At 37.4% G+C, this 14,316-nt stretch overlaps 2 protein-coding genes across 5 annotated transcripts; one reads left to right on the forward strand and one right to left on the reverse strand.

Annotated features, from left to right (window-relative positions):
* The first annotated feature begins 63 nt into the window (after positions 1–63).
* Positions 64–5,678, forward strand: LOC100650566 (protein henna). Of its 2 annotated transcripts, none has more exons than XM_048408478.1 (8): positions 64–197; positions 2,945–3,073; positions 3,193–3,347; positions 3,488–3,670; positions 3,742–3,938; positions 4,116–4,378; positions 4,491–4,720; positions 5,107–5,678. In XM_048408478.1, the coding sequence occupies exons 1-8, from the start codon at positions 123–125 to the stop codon at positions 5,267–5,269; spliced, it is 1,395 nt and encodes a 464-aa protein (XP_048264435.1). In that variant the 5' UTR covers positions 64–122; the 3' UTR covers positions 5,270–5,678. The 2 variants fall into 2 exon arrangements, with proteins under 2 accessions (XP_048264435.1, XP_012167715.1); XM_012312325.3 differs by lacking the exon at positions 64–197 and adding an exon at positions 2,237–2,394.
* Positions 5,476–12,591, reverse strand: LOC100650446 (circadian locomoter output cycles protein kaput). Of its 3 annotated transcripts, none has more exons than XM_012312323.3 (12): positions 11,943–12,591; positions 10,424–10,480; positions 10,185–10,333; positions 9,977–10,062; positions 9,490–9,694; positions 9,300–9,395; positions 9,099–9,174; positions 8,667–8,905; positions 8,355–8,593; positions 7,815–8,237; positions 7,515–7,688; positions 5,476–7,352 (listed from the first exon to the last, which is right to left on the reverse strand). In XM_012312323.3, the coding sequence occupies exons 1-12, from the start codon at positions 11,981–11,983 to the stop codon at positions 6,930–6,932; spliced, it is 2,208 nt and encodes a 735-aa protein (XP_012167713.1). In that variant the 5' UTR covers positions 11,984–12,591; the 3' UTR covers positions 5,476–6,929. The 3 variants fall into 3 exon arrangements, with proteins under 3 accessions (XP_012167713.1, XP_012167712.1, XP_012167714.1); XM_012312322.3 differs by having other exon boundaries at positions 9,977–10,068; positions 11,943–12,572; XM_012312324.3 differs by having other exon boundaries at positions 9,977–10,068; positions 10,424–10,468; positions 11,943–12,567.
* Positions 12,592–14,316: the final 1,725 nt, after the last annotated feature.

Consider the following 14,316-nt stretch of genomic DNA (forward strand, 5'->3'; position numbering starts at 1 on the left):
CGGCATCTCATTAAAACAGACCAGCTCGACGAGACACGAACCAGTCCTATCAAGACGCTCGTCTCGGGAAAATCGTGACACTATTTCAATTCTTCTTGCAGTTTCATACCGTCGATCGTGATATGTACGCGAAAGTTGTAGCGAAATCTCAACCTATGTCTCAAAACGACACGTCCAATTCTTCAACCCTTGACAAGGTAAGGGAAAATTTACGAAAAGATAACATCGAGAACAGAATGAAAATCTTAGTTTTGACATATCGTAAGGAAGTAAATGAATTAGGATATGACGCGCGATAACGAAATACATAATCGTTTTATTCCGTGTATCGTCAGCTTTATTATTAAAAGGTGAATTTTCTTCGGAATTTCTCCAACGTCGTTGAAACGTAAACTGAAATGAAATGGAGAAACTTTGGTAAGAAATTAATTGTCACTACATGTACATCGTGAATGATTATATCGTGATTTTAGTTCTTATCGATAGCAATTTGATAATACATTTTGACAAAGTTTTGTTAATAAGGTGAAAAATACATTTTACCTTTAAAATACGTAACAATACATTTTTTGTCTCGCTAATTTACTTTCATTTTAAATTACCTCAACGTTGGATATAATTTTCAATTATACATTTAAAAAATTCGCAACCTTCGATCACAATCGCGTAATTATTTTTTGTCGAGATTTTTAATTATGCGATTATTACAATGGACTGGAGACCAGTTTCGCTCTAAATTGCGTTTTACGTTCACGGTCAATTCAGAAAACCCGTTTGCGCGAGCAAGAAAGGAAAACGCTGATACAGTTTCCGAAGTACGATTCAAATAAATCGCAAGAAAACTTGTACGTTAATTATCACCTGTGTTTATACGCATTGCATCGTTATTACATTACTACCTGTATCGTCATTATGGTAATATTCATAATAATATCTATTTTCTTAAGAAAAGTTAAATGTTTATAAGCCTTCCGCTTTGTAATTTAAGCTTAATCCAACTTGAATCTAAACATTTGCATAAACGTGCAATTATTATGTAACTGAACTATATATCATAGGAACCTTGAAGCAGCTATTATATATGTATATCAGTGTATTGTGAATTATAATACACGAGTGGACGTATTTTATTTGTCATGATACTTGATCGAGAGTAACAAAATAAGTTTGTAATTTATTTTCATTTACATGACAAATTTACATACATCGTTGAACGATTTTCATTAATTATACAATGTCGATTATAATCCTCCTACGTAAATAATGATTCACTTTGCAATACGGCGATAAAATATTTATTACATATACATATGTTAGCGAGAGAACGAGTTTGCATGTTTTTTACACAAGTTCTCTTCCAGTAAATTTTTCTTTTAACATGTAGATAAGATACGATTATTATATAATTGTTTGAGTCTGCGTGCTGGCATGTACCATGTAAATCACCGATTTATAATCGAACATTTCCCCAAGCTCTGAGAAATTAATCATATGTGAACATCAGATTATATATAATTCTGTTAATAACGTACTCGAGTAAAAGTACAGTAATTTGTATATACAACTACTTACCTCGTACATTCTTGCTCAAATTTGATTATCGATCTTTAAACGTTTCGAAAATACACGATACGCTTTTACGGAAAACACGATGTTGGCAAAGTTGAATCGTTTGTTTCAAAGTATTCTTCGCGAAACGAACTCTCCGATTTGTTCAAGAGAAATCTGAACGGCAAAAATTACGCTATTTACTTTCACTTCTTTTTCTTCTCCTTTAACTTTATCATAAAATAACGAAAATAATTTCCTCCATCGTCTGCCAAAGTCAAACGCTTGAAAGGAAGATACGTACGTATGTTTCCTCGATCACGAAACGACCAACAGTGATGACTGTCGACGACTTTGCATCGCATTCTCTGCGAGTTTGTCGAGCAAAAAGTTTCGCCCAGTGAAATCAGCCTTGACATCTAGCAGTTCCTCGTCATGGTCGGCATGATGCAAAAATAACGAAAAATTGCACGCTTTTCACTGAAATACCTTGTATTTTTTTCATCAGCTAATTTTCCTAGAAAATTTAATCGATTATCACGAATTTCATTCTTCCTGACAATGCAACGAGTCCAAAGTCAAGGAACGAGCGATCGGGAAAATTACAAAGCCTATTTCTTTCTTGTAAAATGTCCATGATGGTTTGAGAAACCAGGAACGATAGTTACAAAAGGAGGGGGAAGGGGAAATTGTCGGTGAATGTATAAGTACCTGTGACGGATTAATGGAGCGTAGTTTCTGTAAACGTGTCTCAGGACGATAAGTCGTAACATGGTTCACGAGGAAAACACTTTGCCTCCGTTCACCTGCAAAAATCACTCTCAAGTCTTGCTAGCGATGCACGATGTAAGGTCTAACACTTTTGCATAAGGATTCTTTAATTTATAAGTTTCCTTTCTTTTTCTTTCTTTCTTTTTTTTTTTTTGCAAAACGTTAAACAAAGAAGAGCTATCAGAGTGTCTCACTTTTTCCGACCTTTTTAATTTCATTACACCGGTATACGATTTTTATTTTTACAGCTAAGCCTCGTAGATTATTTCGAACAACAACACGTAGATTATTACTTGGAACAATCGGATTTGCTCGATGTAACTTAGAAAATATTTTCAGTACTAAATTTGATAATTAATATGATTATAACATATCCTTTTTTCGATATATCTTTCTCCATATTACGTACCTACGATAGAATTTGGAGACAGGTTCGGTTTATAACCGGCTATTCTCACGAAATACACTTCGTCGATGAGATATCTTCATTAACATAACTGCTTCATTAACATAAATTTAGAATTGATATTTCGAAACGAGCAGATTTTTATCCAATCGCATACACATTCTGTAAAAATATTTGCGATGAGACATCTTATTGCAACGATATTATTGTTTGTAAAAGCCTACGCTGATACATGGGGGAAACTACATCAAAGAAGGTAAGGACTCGGCAAGGAGCACCTGCCTGATTTTTTCACCCAAAGAAGAGGACTCCGTCGGAGCGTTGAGCAAATATCTTAAACTTTTCGCTGTAAGTACATCAATGCCATCCATTAGCGAGAAATAAATCGAGTATTATCTAAGCGACAAAATTGAACGTAGAAATTAGATTTATTTTCGCAATAATTTCAACTTTGATTTCATTCGCAGGAACATAAGGTTAATCTGTCGCATATAGAATCCAGAAGCTCTCTTCGTCGAACGAATATGTACGAGTTTATGGTGGAATGCGTGCCTGGCGGAGACCTTGGAACAGTGATTGAAAAACTACGGGAACAATGCAGCTACTTCTCGATCATTTCTAGGTGAATGTTTAATAATAAAGGATTTTTGAATATCTTTTTATACATAAAATAATCTTTATGAAATAGTCTCGCGCATTTTATAGAATTCTTTCATTTTTAGACAGATGTCCTTTAATTTTGAATGTTATTTATATTTATAGAAATCACAAAGATAACATGGGAACTGTACCATGGTTTCCAAGAAGAATCAGAGATCTGGACAAGTTTGCCAATCAAATTCTCTCGTATGGAGCAGAATTGGACAGCGATCATCCTGGATTCACGGATCCTGTTTATCGACAAAGGCGCAAATACTTTGCAGATTTGGCGTTCAATTACAAATAGTGAGTCCCATTACAGGAAATTAAATATATATAATATATGTATCCGTAATACTATTCTTATATTTTCCTAGTGGTCAATCGATACCAAGGGTGGAGTATACCAAAGAAGAAATCGAAACATGGGGTGTAGTTTTCAGAAACTTAACGAAGCTTTATCCAAAGTATGCCTGCAAGGAACATAATCACGTGTTTCCCTTGTTAATCGAGAATTGTGGCTACAGAGAGGACAATATTCCGCAATTGGAGGACATATCAAACTTTTTAAAAGGTATTGGTCGTTTTATTCGATCTAATAGATAATAGTAATATCTTTTATTTCCAATTTTGACATACTGAATTTCTACGATATTCGTACAACAACATAAAATAACAGCAATGAGATTTTTTTGTCGTTATTATCGGCTCTTCGTCTTAATTTTTCCGATATTCTTAAATATCCGCATAGATTGCACCGGTTTCACTCTTCGACCTGTGGCTGGCCTTCTATCTTCGCGCGACTTCCTAGCTGGTCTGGCTTTCAGAGTATTTCACTGCACACAGTACATTAGGCACGGTAGTAAACCATTGTACACGCCTGAACCTGATATTTGTCACGAAGTACTGGGTCACGTTCCCTTGTTCGCTGATCCGTCATTCGCACAATTTTGCCAAGTCGTTGGCTTGGCGTCTCTCGGATCTCCTGACGAATACATCGAAAAATTAGCTACGGTAATTTCGAAACATTTCCTTTCATTCGCTATTTATTCATAGTTCTTTATCCAATTATCCATTTCGTAGGCTATGCTATAAACGAAAAGAGAACGTGTAAAATTTGTTGCAGTGCTTCTGGTTTACGGTTGAGTACGGTCTGTGCCAACAAAATGGCGAACTAAAGGCATACGGTGCTGGATTGCTGTCATCTTTCGGCGAACTCGAGTATTGTTTGAGCGACAAACCAGAATTGCGTCCTTTCGAACCAGCAAAGACAGCGTTGCAAAAGTATCCGATAACCGAGTACCAACCTGTCTATTACGTTGCCGAGAATTTCGAGGACGCCAAACAGAAAATGATGTAAAGTTATCGGCATGCTTATCGTGTTATCGCGAGTGAAAGAAAGATTTTTATTTATCGTGAAAACTTTTCATCTTCAGAGTTGCGTAAAATTTATCGTTAGCTAACGATGCATGCGATTTAAAAGTACGCATGCAATTATATAATCGCGCAACATAACGATTCGTGTAACTTTCATCTCTATTACGCCATCGAATTACGAGGATCTATAGTTTCTTGCCTCTTACTGCGTATAATGACTTTTAACTTATGCGATCAGCCATTCTAAACAATAAATCGTTATAAATACAGTATAAGGCAGGGAAGAATCGGTAGTTGCTTTCTTCCACTCTCTTTTTATCGAATTATCGATCGAACGATTTTTCATTTCTATTTTTTGTTTGCAGTAAATTCACAGAGAGTATACCGAGGAAGTTTGGAGTGAGATACGACCCGTATACCCAGAGCATTAGCATAATCGACAGTAAACATCAAATCGAGGATCTCGTGCACAACGTGAATCAAGAAGTACAAATTTTGATGGACGCTTTAAGAAAATTGAGGCAATAGAATGTCCACATAATCTTATCGATCAACCACGTTACATATAGTAGGTATTTAACAATGCGAATCTGTTTATACGATGAAATAAAATAAAACAGGAAGAAGAGATGAAATACTTTCGGATTTAGTCCAACTCGAGGGAAATTGTTTTTCAATCTGAAATGAAAAAGAAACGATTAATGACTCGAAGACGAACGATACGACCACGATAATCTCGCTGTTTTTAGGAACCTTTATTTGCACGTTGAATATGTATATAATTCTCAAATTTTTATACCATAATTTACAATCATACGTGAGAAAAGTTATTGTCTTAACACGTAATAGCCTGCAGATACGTTTATCGGGATTCGGCTAATTCATCGGAATGTATATGAATCCTATGTTTCAATAAATATACGTATAACACGTGTAATATGTATACATACATATGTATAATCCATCTAACACGATCATGATCGTAAAATATATCGATTTCGATGCCATACACACGGGTATAATACACGTTGTTTCTCTATAGACACGTACATTTACAAGTAGCTTATTATTGTGATACATTTACAACAAAATATATTATTGTACTTTCTTTTTTTCGCCTTCATAACCATATATATATATATACAAGGTAAATTTGTGGTATTAGACGCCAGTGTTTTTCTAACAAGCGGTAGGTTTGTGAGAGAAATGGGACAAATCTATCGTTTACGAAAAAAAAAGACGTTGAGAATTCGTAACAAAAATACCTTGTATACATACATATGTAAATATACCCTGTTTTTTGAAAAATTCGGTTCTTTTTAGTTTCTATGTTCTATGTGGTCCGGTGAATAACAAAAATAATTCTCAAACTTTATCGTCTGAGATACACACGTATTTTGAACACAAAGCGTTCGATCAGAGTTCCAAGTAATTTTACCTGTGTTTTGTACTTTTTTAAATCAATCAAACAACTATTCTTTTGTTATGTCCGACTCAAAGAGCCAGTTCACGCATACGGTTTCACCGAGTGGATAAACTTTATACAGAATTTTTACACATATGTATATACGTCGTGGGAGATACAAAGTGGCCCCTTAAACTTCAAGGAATAAATATCGACGTTTTGAAAAATTATCTCGCGTAGATCGTAAATAAATAACGAAGGAGTTTTGCAGCGAATTTTTAGTATGGTACTTTCGACGTAAATTAAACAGACAAATATACACGATATGCAAGAGAATTTTGACACTCGAGAATGCGTCACAACGATAAAAAGTACCATGGACTTGAATTCTTTATCTTTTCTTTAGCACAAAAAATCTCTTTTTAGTCGAATTTTTCTTCTTTTCAAAAAATTAATGCAAATATGATCGAGAGGATCGATCAAAGCAAACAGAAATTCTCATCATCTGCGTTACAAACACGACTTCGCTTCTTACACGGAATATATTTTGTACATACATCTCACATTTGTATAAAAATACGAAATTCTTCGTGTCTCGTTTCTGAGACGCGAACAGAATTGCATGACGCGTTTCGATTCGCGACGATCGAAGCTACGTTCCTCGATATCCATTCCATCTTGGACGAATCCCCGATCAAATTTCTTTTCAACTTCAAATATCAGTTCCTTAACCGAAGAATTTCAACGGAGATCCCCGATAGAGAATCGAAGAAAGGGATTTTTTCAATTTTGCGACGATCTCTGTTGTTGATTCGCGGATGGCTCTATCTCGTTATACAGTATATCCGCTTGATGTGGACACATTTGGAAAGGCACGAGATCCGGTGGGTTGCCATTTTGTCGCGTTGGTGCTTGCTGTTGAGACTGTTGCTGCTGATGTTGCAGCTGCTGGTGCTGCTGCTGTTGCGTTTGGATCATCGTACCTACGTTACCTTGCGCCGTAGTCGACATCGTTGGCACTGGACTGACTGTCAACGGATGAGAGAACAACTCTGTAGGCACGATTGGTACTGGAACGGTAATCGGTAAAGGAAGAACGTTTACTCCTTGAACGTTACTAGACGTCGGCAACTGAACGTTCGAATTGTTCGTGTTGCACCTATTCATCTGTTGACACGTATTCGCAGTATTGTACGGCATGCCCGTCTAAAAAAATATTTGTGATTTACAAAACGAATGATGTGAATCGTGATTTAATCGTGACCATCGATGTTGGTTTCGCGTAACATTTTATTCGCGATATTTCGATTTACTTGCACGAAAATATCTAATCGTAGAAAACATCAACGTGCTTATAAAAATACTTACGTTGAGCAACGGCGATAAAATACCGTATCTAGCTATGAACAACTGTTCCGACACTCTTCGTAACTCTTCTTGCTGATGCACTATTAATTGTTGCAGTTCTTCGTGTTTCCGTTGCAGCTCGTCTTGAATTTGATTCTGTGCTGGTGTCATCACGATATCTTGCTGATGTAACATCTACAAATACGCAGATATTTATGTACGATACGCTGTATCCTCAACAGGGTTTTAACGACAAACTGATTTCATAAAAATACATTGTCTGCGTTTCAATTTCGAACAATCTAATGATCGTTGCTTTACCTCGTGTGTTGGCAATGTGGATATAATTGGCGCGGCAGGAGTTACGAAGCCTGTGCTAACCACAGGTTGCAAATTAACAGTCGTGTACTGCGCTTGTTCCATAAAGTTGATGCAACTTTGATCAACCTCCAACAAAGATTGTTGTTGCGGCTGTTGCTGCTGCTGCTGTTGTTGCTGCTGTTGTCTGTTATCGATTTGAGGCATTTGAGTTTTCGACGGCACAGAGCTATTCGCCGAGGCGCCTTTCGATCGTGAAACGTGCGTTATTTGCGAATGCGGCGAGCTTTGCATAGACGCCGACATCGACGAACTATCGGAGCTCTCCACGTGATGTCGTGGCCGTGTGTTCGATGCTATCGATTTCGACGTTTTCGACGATTTCGCTGGCCATTGTGTCGGAGGAACTGGACAAGACGTGGTCACCTGTGGGAAGATCGCGCACACGTTATTCTACAGAATGTCTGAAATAGTACAATCATGGAATTTAATAGCCATGACATTACGTTCAGGTACGTATAAAATTTACACGAGTAAATTCACCTGTTGTTCCACTGGCATCAGAACATCCTGACTCTGCTCCTTGTTAAAACTTTCCGACTCCTTACGCAATTCCTTAATCACATCGATGTAACTGACAACGTAATGCGTGCAGACGATAAATTCTGGCTTCGAATTCCACTGATTGTACGTGATATAAAATCTAGTTTGCAACCATATCCATTGTTGCCCCTTCGTGAGGAATCTGTAGTAACAGGAGGTTCCTTCACCCTTCTGCATCACTACCAATAAATTTCTCATAATTTCAAACTCATCGTTTTTTCGCCATATTTTCCGCCTTTATCGGATACATACGTGATTCGTGGCAAGTAACCACCTTGTCCAAGTCGTCTACGTGATAATAATCATATCCAGACGTGCCTAACACTTCGAATGGCAAATATCCGATGATAGGCGGCGCTCGATGATCCAGAAATAAGAATTTCCACTCGAGGCTATGTCGCGAAGTGAATTCCGATTTTGTGTTATCCATCACCGATAATTCGCGAATCAATTGTGGCGTCTGGAGGCGTCCTGTACCCACGAAAACTAATCTAAGAGAACACAAACGAGTTTATTGTGACGGTTCGATAGATCACATGTTTTGTACGTGCTTTCCATCCGTGCAGTTCTTTCATTCCAAATCTGTTTATAACATATTAACTAGCAACAACGATATATTTAAATCGAAAGCAACTAAACGCACATTTATGTTTACTTATGTCTTATATTATTAAATGAAATTACTTCGTATCTATTCCACTAGTATTGCTGAATTTCGTGTTCGGAAGCAAGTTATCCGCGTCCGTATCGACGTCAGAACCTGTAAGCAAATAGGTAAACGTAAATGTTTGGATATCTGTATATATATCGGAATGAAAGATAACGTTACATATATATAAAACATTATTATGTATGTATAATTAGTATGTATATATAATTACGTACGAAAATATCCGACAAATTGCACAAGCTCGTATATTGGATTTTCTTGAACGTTTATGCCTCCTCTTTTGATATGACACGAAAAAGATATTTTCTCCTCTGTAAATATGCATAACGATTTTAATACATTTACCGATGTACTATACTCGATATGGTTTTTCTTCCAAAAAATTTATTTCTTAAAAAACAGTACCCTGTTTAATGTTTCGTTGGTCTTTTGTGATTGCAGGATTCAGAAGTACGTTGTAGAGAGGAGATTGATCCTCTTGATAAGTGATATCGTAGATCGTCGTGTTCTCCAGTTCGTTCGGAAGATACCCGAGAAGAGACGTGACGCTTTCAGACACATAATAAATGCGGCCGCTTGAAGAAAATACCATTATAAAACCGTCCAGAGCCTAAGAAACGTCGTTTGTGTTTTTATTAGTAAAAACTTTAATCGGGTCGTATCGATCGTGCTACATTCAGCAACATCTTTATAAGCTTGAGCTCGTTCCGAAATCGAACGAAGATGGTATATCACAGAAGTTATTCGTTTTTTTCTCTGTGCGACAAATTATAACGATAAAAGTTCAAGGGTTTGACGATCTCAACCTTATAACCAACAGCGACACTGTTTCAAATCGATGATTATACACACGATAGAAGAATATGTATGTTTTATTATACAATAATCGTACCTCTAATATTAGATGCGTAAATTCTTCGTTGGACAAGAACGACGGTTTCCAATCTTCTTGAATCTCGTGTACCCTCGATCTGACAGCTATTTCTACGGCATTTTTAAACTCGAAATTAATAATATTCGCAATTAAACGTAATCATTGAAAAAAGAAGAGAGTAAGAGCGTAAGACGAATTAAATTATTCGAATTATTAAACGATGTACCGTTGTGATTTTTTAAAAATAAAATGGTGGACTTCAGTACTGTGGATTTATCCATTTTCCTCGTATTCGAGCTGACCATGCTACCAAGTTCGTTCACGAGCATATTGAACTGATCTCTCCGTTTCTTTTCGCTCAGATTTCGTGATTTTCTAAGTAAAATTAAAAAAGAGATTCTATGGTTAGTTTGGCACCTTCGGAGGCGTTGCACGAAGCAATAACGTTTCTAATTGAACGCTTACCGTTTCGTGTCATCCTTCTCGTCAACGTCATCGTCCATCGTATCACTGAACAGGAAGCTCATGAATATATTAAGAAAAGATATTATAAATTTATGAAGCATCGGTGTTATCAACATTGCTACCATCGTAACATTAGGATTATCGTCGATATTAATACACTCGAACGTATTTTTACGATATAAATTTCTTTCTTATCGATTAAAAGAAGAAAGGGAAATAGAAAATATTATTTGTTCCTTGGATACTATGCATTTCGTTAAATGGACATTTAAATTCGGACGTAGAATTATCCGATGGTTATGATATCGTAATTATTTGATATTGCAGATTTAGAAATAAAGTTGGAAATTAGTTAGAGTATGTAGAATATAATAATCGTAAAATTAGATTATCAGCATCAGGTTTCGAGAGGGGAAGAAGATAATTTGAAACGCATCTGCTTGTGATTTCCTCACTCGGCACAGGGATACTACACGTGCATTACAATAAAATCAATACCACCAACTGCTTATTGTGTAACAGGTTTGGAAATCGATATTGGTTAGAATAACGTTACTTCATGAGATTGCCGGACATCTAATACATCGTCAAACGTGTATTTCGCGAAATATTATTTACTTTCACGTTAAATCGTTCGGTGGATATTTTAAAATTACTAATTCGTCTATAAATCGCCAAGAGAATTTGCAAAGCATATTATATAGCATATTATATCAACCAGGTAAATTAAATATTTAATAATTAAATATTTATTGTCAACGGCAAGACGTTAACAGAGGACAACGAAGTTACTATGAGTTTATATTGGAATGTTTTATCGCGAAGACTAAATATCGAAATTAATAGGAAACGATGTATCAAACAAAATATATATATTCTAAGGAATCGAACAGAGAAACTACAAAGTATAATTCTCTAAAAAAATTCGGGGCGATAGAAAATAATAGTCATTGATTCGAGCGTAGGAATATCGCCGCGCGAGTGCATCGATCAGAACACGTTACGCGTCCCTGGCGATCAGACGTCCGCGAGCGATCGTCGGACGACCAACGCAACGTAGTGTACAGCACCAAGCTCAACCTTATCGATTGTATAAATCGCGGCATAATCGTTGATAATCAAGTTGTAGCATCGATCTACCGGTCGCGCGCTGCACGCAGTATTAATCGTGCCACGATAACAACGGCGAACACGACGAATCGTAAATATCGATTCGCGGTATCGATCGATGAAACGTTCAACGGAGCACAGTAGATCGTGCCAGTCCCGACCAGACGCTCGCGCCGCTCCTAACGATCAGCGAAATAAAAATCATCTGCATGCAAATAAACGACAAACAAGATCAACAGATCGGTGACTATCAAATTTCATCGTAATAGATCGATAGGGTCGACGTGCTTTTCTATCGTTCGTTAAATTTTCCAATTTTCATTGTCGACGTTTATTGAATTTTCAAACGGTCGATAAATTCGTTGTTATTATTCGTTGAACGACGTGCCAATAGTCGCGTGTCACTTACTCGGACTGTCTGGAGGATCGCCCTCGTGAATAACTCGCCATGTAACTTGACGTATGTGCGCTGTCACGTCCGTGTATGCGTGTTGTCGCGGACACGCCGTCGATCAGTAGCTTCAGATCTCGCGATCCTCGTTCTCTCGAGGTTTCCCCTGTTGACGAGTATTCGTCGACCACGTAGAATTCACAAGTTCGGGGTGCCACTTCCGCGGCAAGCGCCGACACATTTTTCGAACGACACGCGCCAACAGACGAGTCACTGGTTAGCGCGCCAGCAAAATCCGTCGATGAAGCCTCTAACGATCGCTCGAGATAGCTTACGGTGCATGCACGTATGTACGTGCGACGCTTACGTACGACTTCGCAATGGAAGGTCTCTCGTTGCACCGTCTGAAGTTGTACGCGTTCAATTCTGTGGGGCTCTAATACCGAGAACACGGCTGCGAACTCACGATGGCAGAACGCATGCTCGGATTTGAAAACAGAAATTGCAGTGACACTGCGTGCTTCATTCGCCAAATTCCACCGTTGCACGATTTTCTTCTCTAACGTTCGTAGAATCTCCCAATATTCTTTTCCGACGTTCGCTGAGTTTATAGATATGGTTTTCCAGTTTATAAATATAGCGTACCGAGATTAGCTTATGCGGCCATTACTTGGATTAATAAGAAGCTTAAACGATAAAAAACAAAAGCATAGTTTTATAGGCGAACACTATTCGATGCGACTAATCGATCGAAAGCTCGTTACAGACAGATATATTCTAGTGACGTAAAATTGTTTACCGACGCTCATCTAAGTATTCTTACGTAACGTTCTACGTTGCTGACACAATAACATTTCAAACTTTATGCATCGATATATATTTCTTGATCGAACGTTTTCATAGACAGCGATCGAAAATGTCTTTTGCTTATATCGATATTTCCGATATCCCTCTCCCTCCTATGCCACCGCGCTACCTCAACGATAAACTGAAAATTTACTTTAAATTACGATATAAATTTATTTACGATAACCATAAAACGATAGTCGCAACGGCAAACTTATTATTCCCCAATGTAGACAAATTTCCGCTTTGTTTCGAAATTTCCTTTGTGATATTTAAACAGCGTAACAAAGGCTGCACCGTGTCTACCATCTACCATCGTATCTCCTTTCTCCAGCGTTTGTCTCGCGATAGTGCGTGCAACGGAGTATCGAATGGACCAGGGACGTTGACAAGTGTGTTAGATTGCGGCTAACTTCAAGCAAATTATCCGCCAACGTGATAATGGACGCTAAGCGTTTTCCCATTGTGCGCAGACGCGTCTCGTCAATGCATTACCGCCTAGCGATGGAATCAAGTTTGACATGTTTTTACCAATCCAAGTCAGTTTCATTTCGTAGGATTCGATCATCATGCGTAGGAGACGATTCGATTTCATTTTCTGTATTCGTAAGATTTGAAAATTTATTTCTAACAAGGTCGTATCTTACTAAAAATAGTACTTGAATCTGTCGTATTAATATATATTATAGAAGATAAGGTACTCGTAAAAATTCGAGACTACCTCGAGTTGACATTCAATATATACATCTATATCCGCGATCCTTATACGCAATTCGAAACTGTCCAGGATAAGTAAGAACCTATTTCAAAATATTCTTTTCTCCAAGTATTCGTAAGGTATTTGGAAATTTACGATCGTATTCGAATCTATTTGTCATATGCTCCATTCCATCGCTACCGTCGCCATGAAAACTCGCATACCAGATGAGCGGCATCGGTAGCGGCGCGGATCGCTTCTTGTCCGCCAGTAAAATCATGCCTGATTGGTCAAACCGTGTTGCGCTATTTCGAACGTCGTGCCAATCATATGCAGTGACGTATGCAGTTCATAAAGTAACACGTTAGAACTTGTCGAGAAACGCGACTAACGCGTCTATCTCATCAACGATACCAAGCGAGTTACATTCTCTTGGATGGAATTATAAATTCTGCGGAACTTAAATGGGATACCGAACGAAAGAGATTCTTTTTATAAAATAGCGCTACGTCATTTTTTAATGCGACGTACGTATTATTTGTGTATTATGGACGTTGTGTATGGAACGTTTTTATTAAGTGGAAAATTAATGGTGTTTTATATTTCATCGAAAATTGTCAAGATCTTGATCGATATAATCCAATTTGCGAATAAGATACCGAGGAGTAGATAATGTCATTCGTAGCACGGCGCTCTTAAGTAGAATAATCTGGTGCAGACTTATATGGTCGTCTATTATCTACTGTTCATTTCCTTAAAAAAGTAGATTACAATATTGCAACTTTAGACTTATATACATAGGGAAAAATGAAGAAAAAAACCTCGTGTAAATTTTACATAATGTTTATT

The sequence above is a fragment of the Bombus terrestris genome, chromosome 9, assembly GCF_910591885.1.
Source record: "Bombus terrestris chromosome 9, iyBomTerr1.2, whole genome shotgun sequence".
Taxonomy (NCBI): domain Eukaryota; kingdom Metazoa; phylum Arthropoda; class Insecta; order Hymenoptera; family Apidae; genus Bombus; species Bombus terrestris.

What these genes read in the sequence shown, in the direction of transcription:
- LOC100650446 (XM_012312322.3), bottom strand. Translation starts at nt 11,983, where the DNA reads ATGGCGAGTTATTCACGAGGGCGATCCTCCAGACAGTCCGA. An exon ending in TTACGCATCTAATATTAGAG is followed by an intron (nt 9,695 to 9,976) that starts GTACGATTATTG and finishes GACGTTTCTTAG; the next exon opens with GCTCTGGACGGTTTTATAAT. An exon ending in GGTTACTTGCCACGAATCAC is followed by an intron (nt 8,594 to 8,666) that starts GTATGTATCCGA and finishes ATTTATTGGTAG; the next exon opens with TGATGCAGAAGGGTGAAGGA.
- LOC100650566 (XM_048408478.1), top strand. Translation starts at nt 123, where the DNA reads ATGTACGCGAAAGTTGTAGCGAAATCTCAACCTATGTCTCAAAACGAC. An exon ending in TACTTCTCGATCATTTCTAG is followed by an intron (nt 3,348 to 3,487) that starts GTGAATGTTTAA and finishes TTATATTTATAG; the next exon opens with AAATCACAAAGATAACATGG. An exon ending in CATATCAAACTTTTTAAAAG is followed by an intron (nt 3,939 to 4,115) that starts GTATTGGTCGTT and finishes ATATCCGCATAG; the next exon opens with ATTGCACCGGTTTCACTCTT.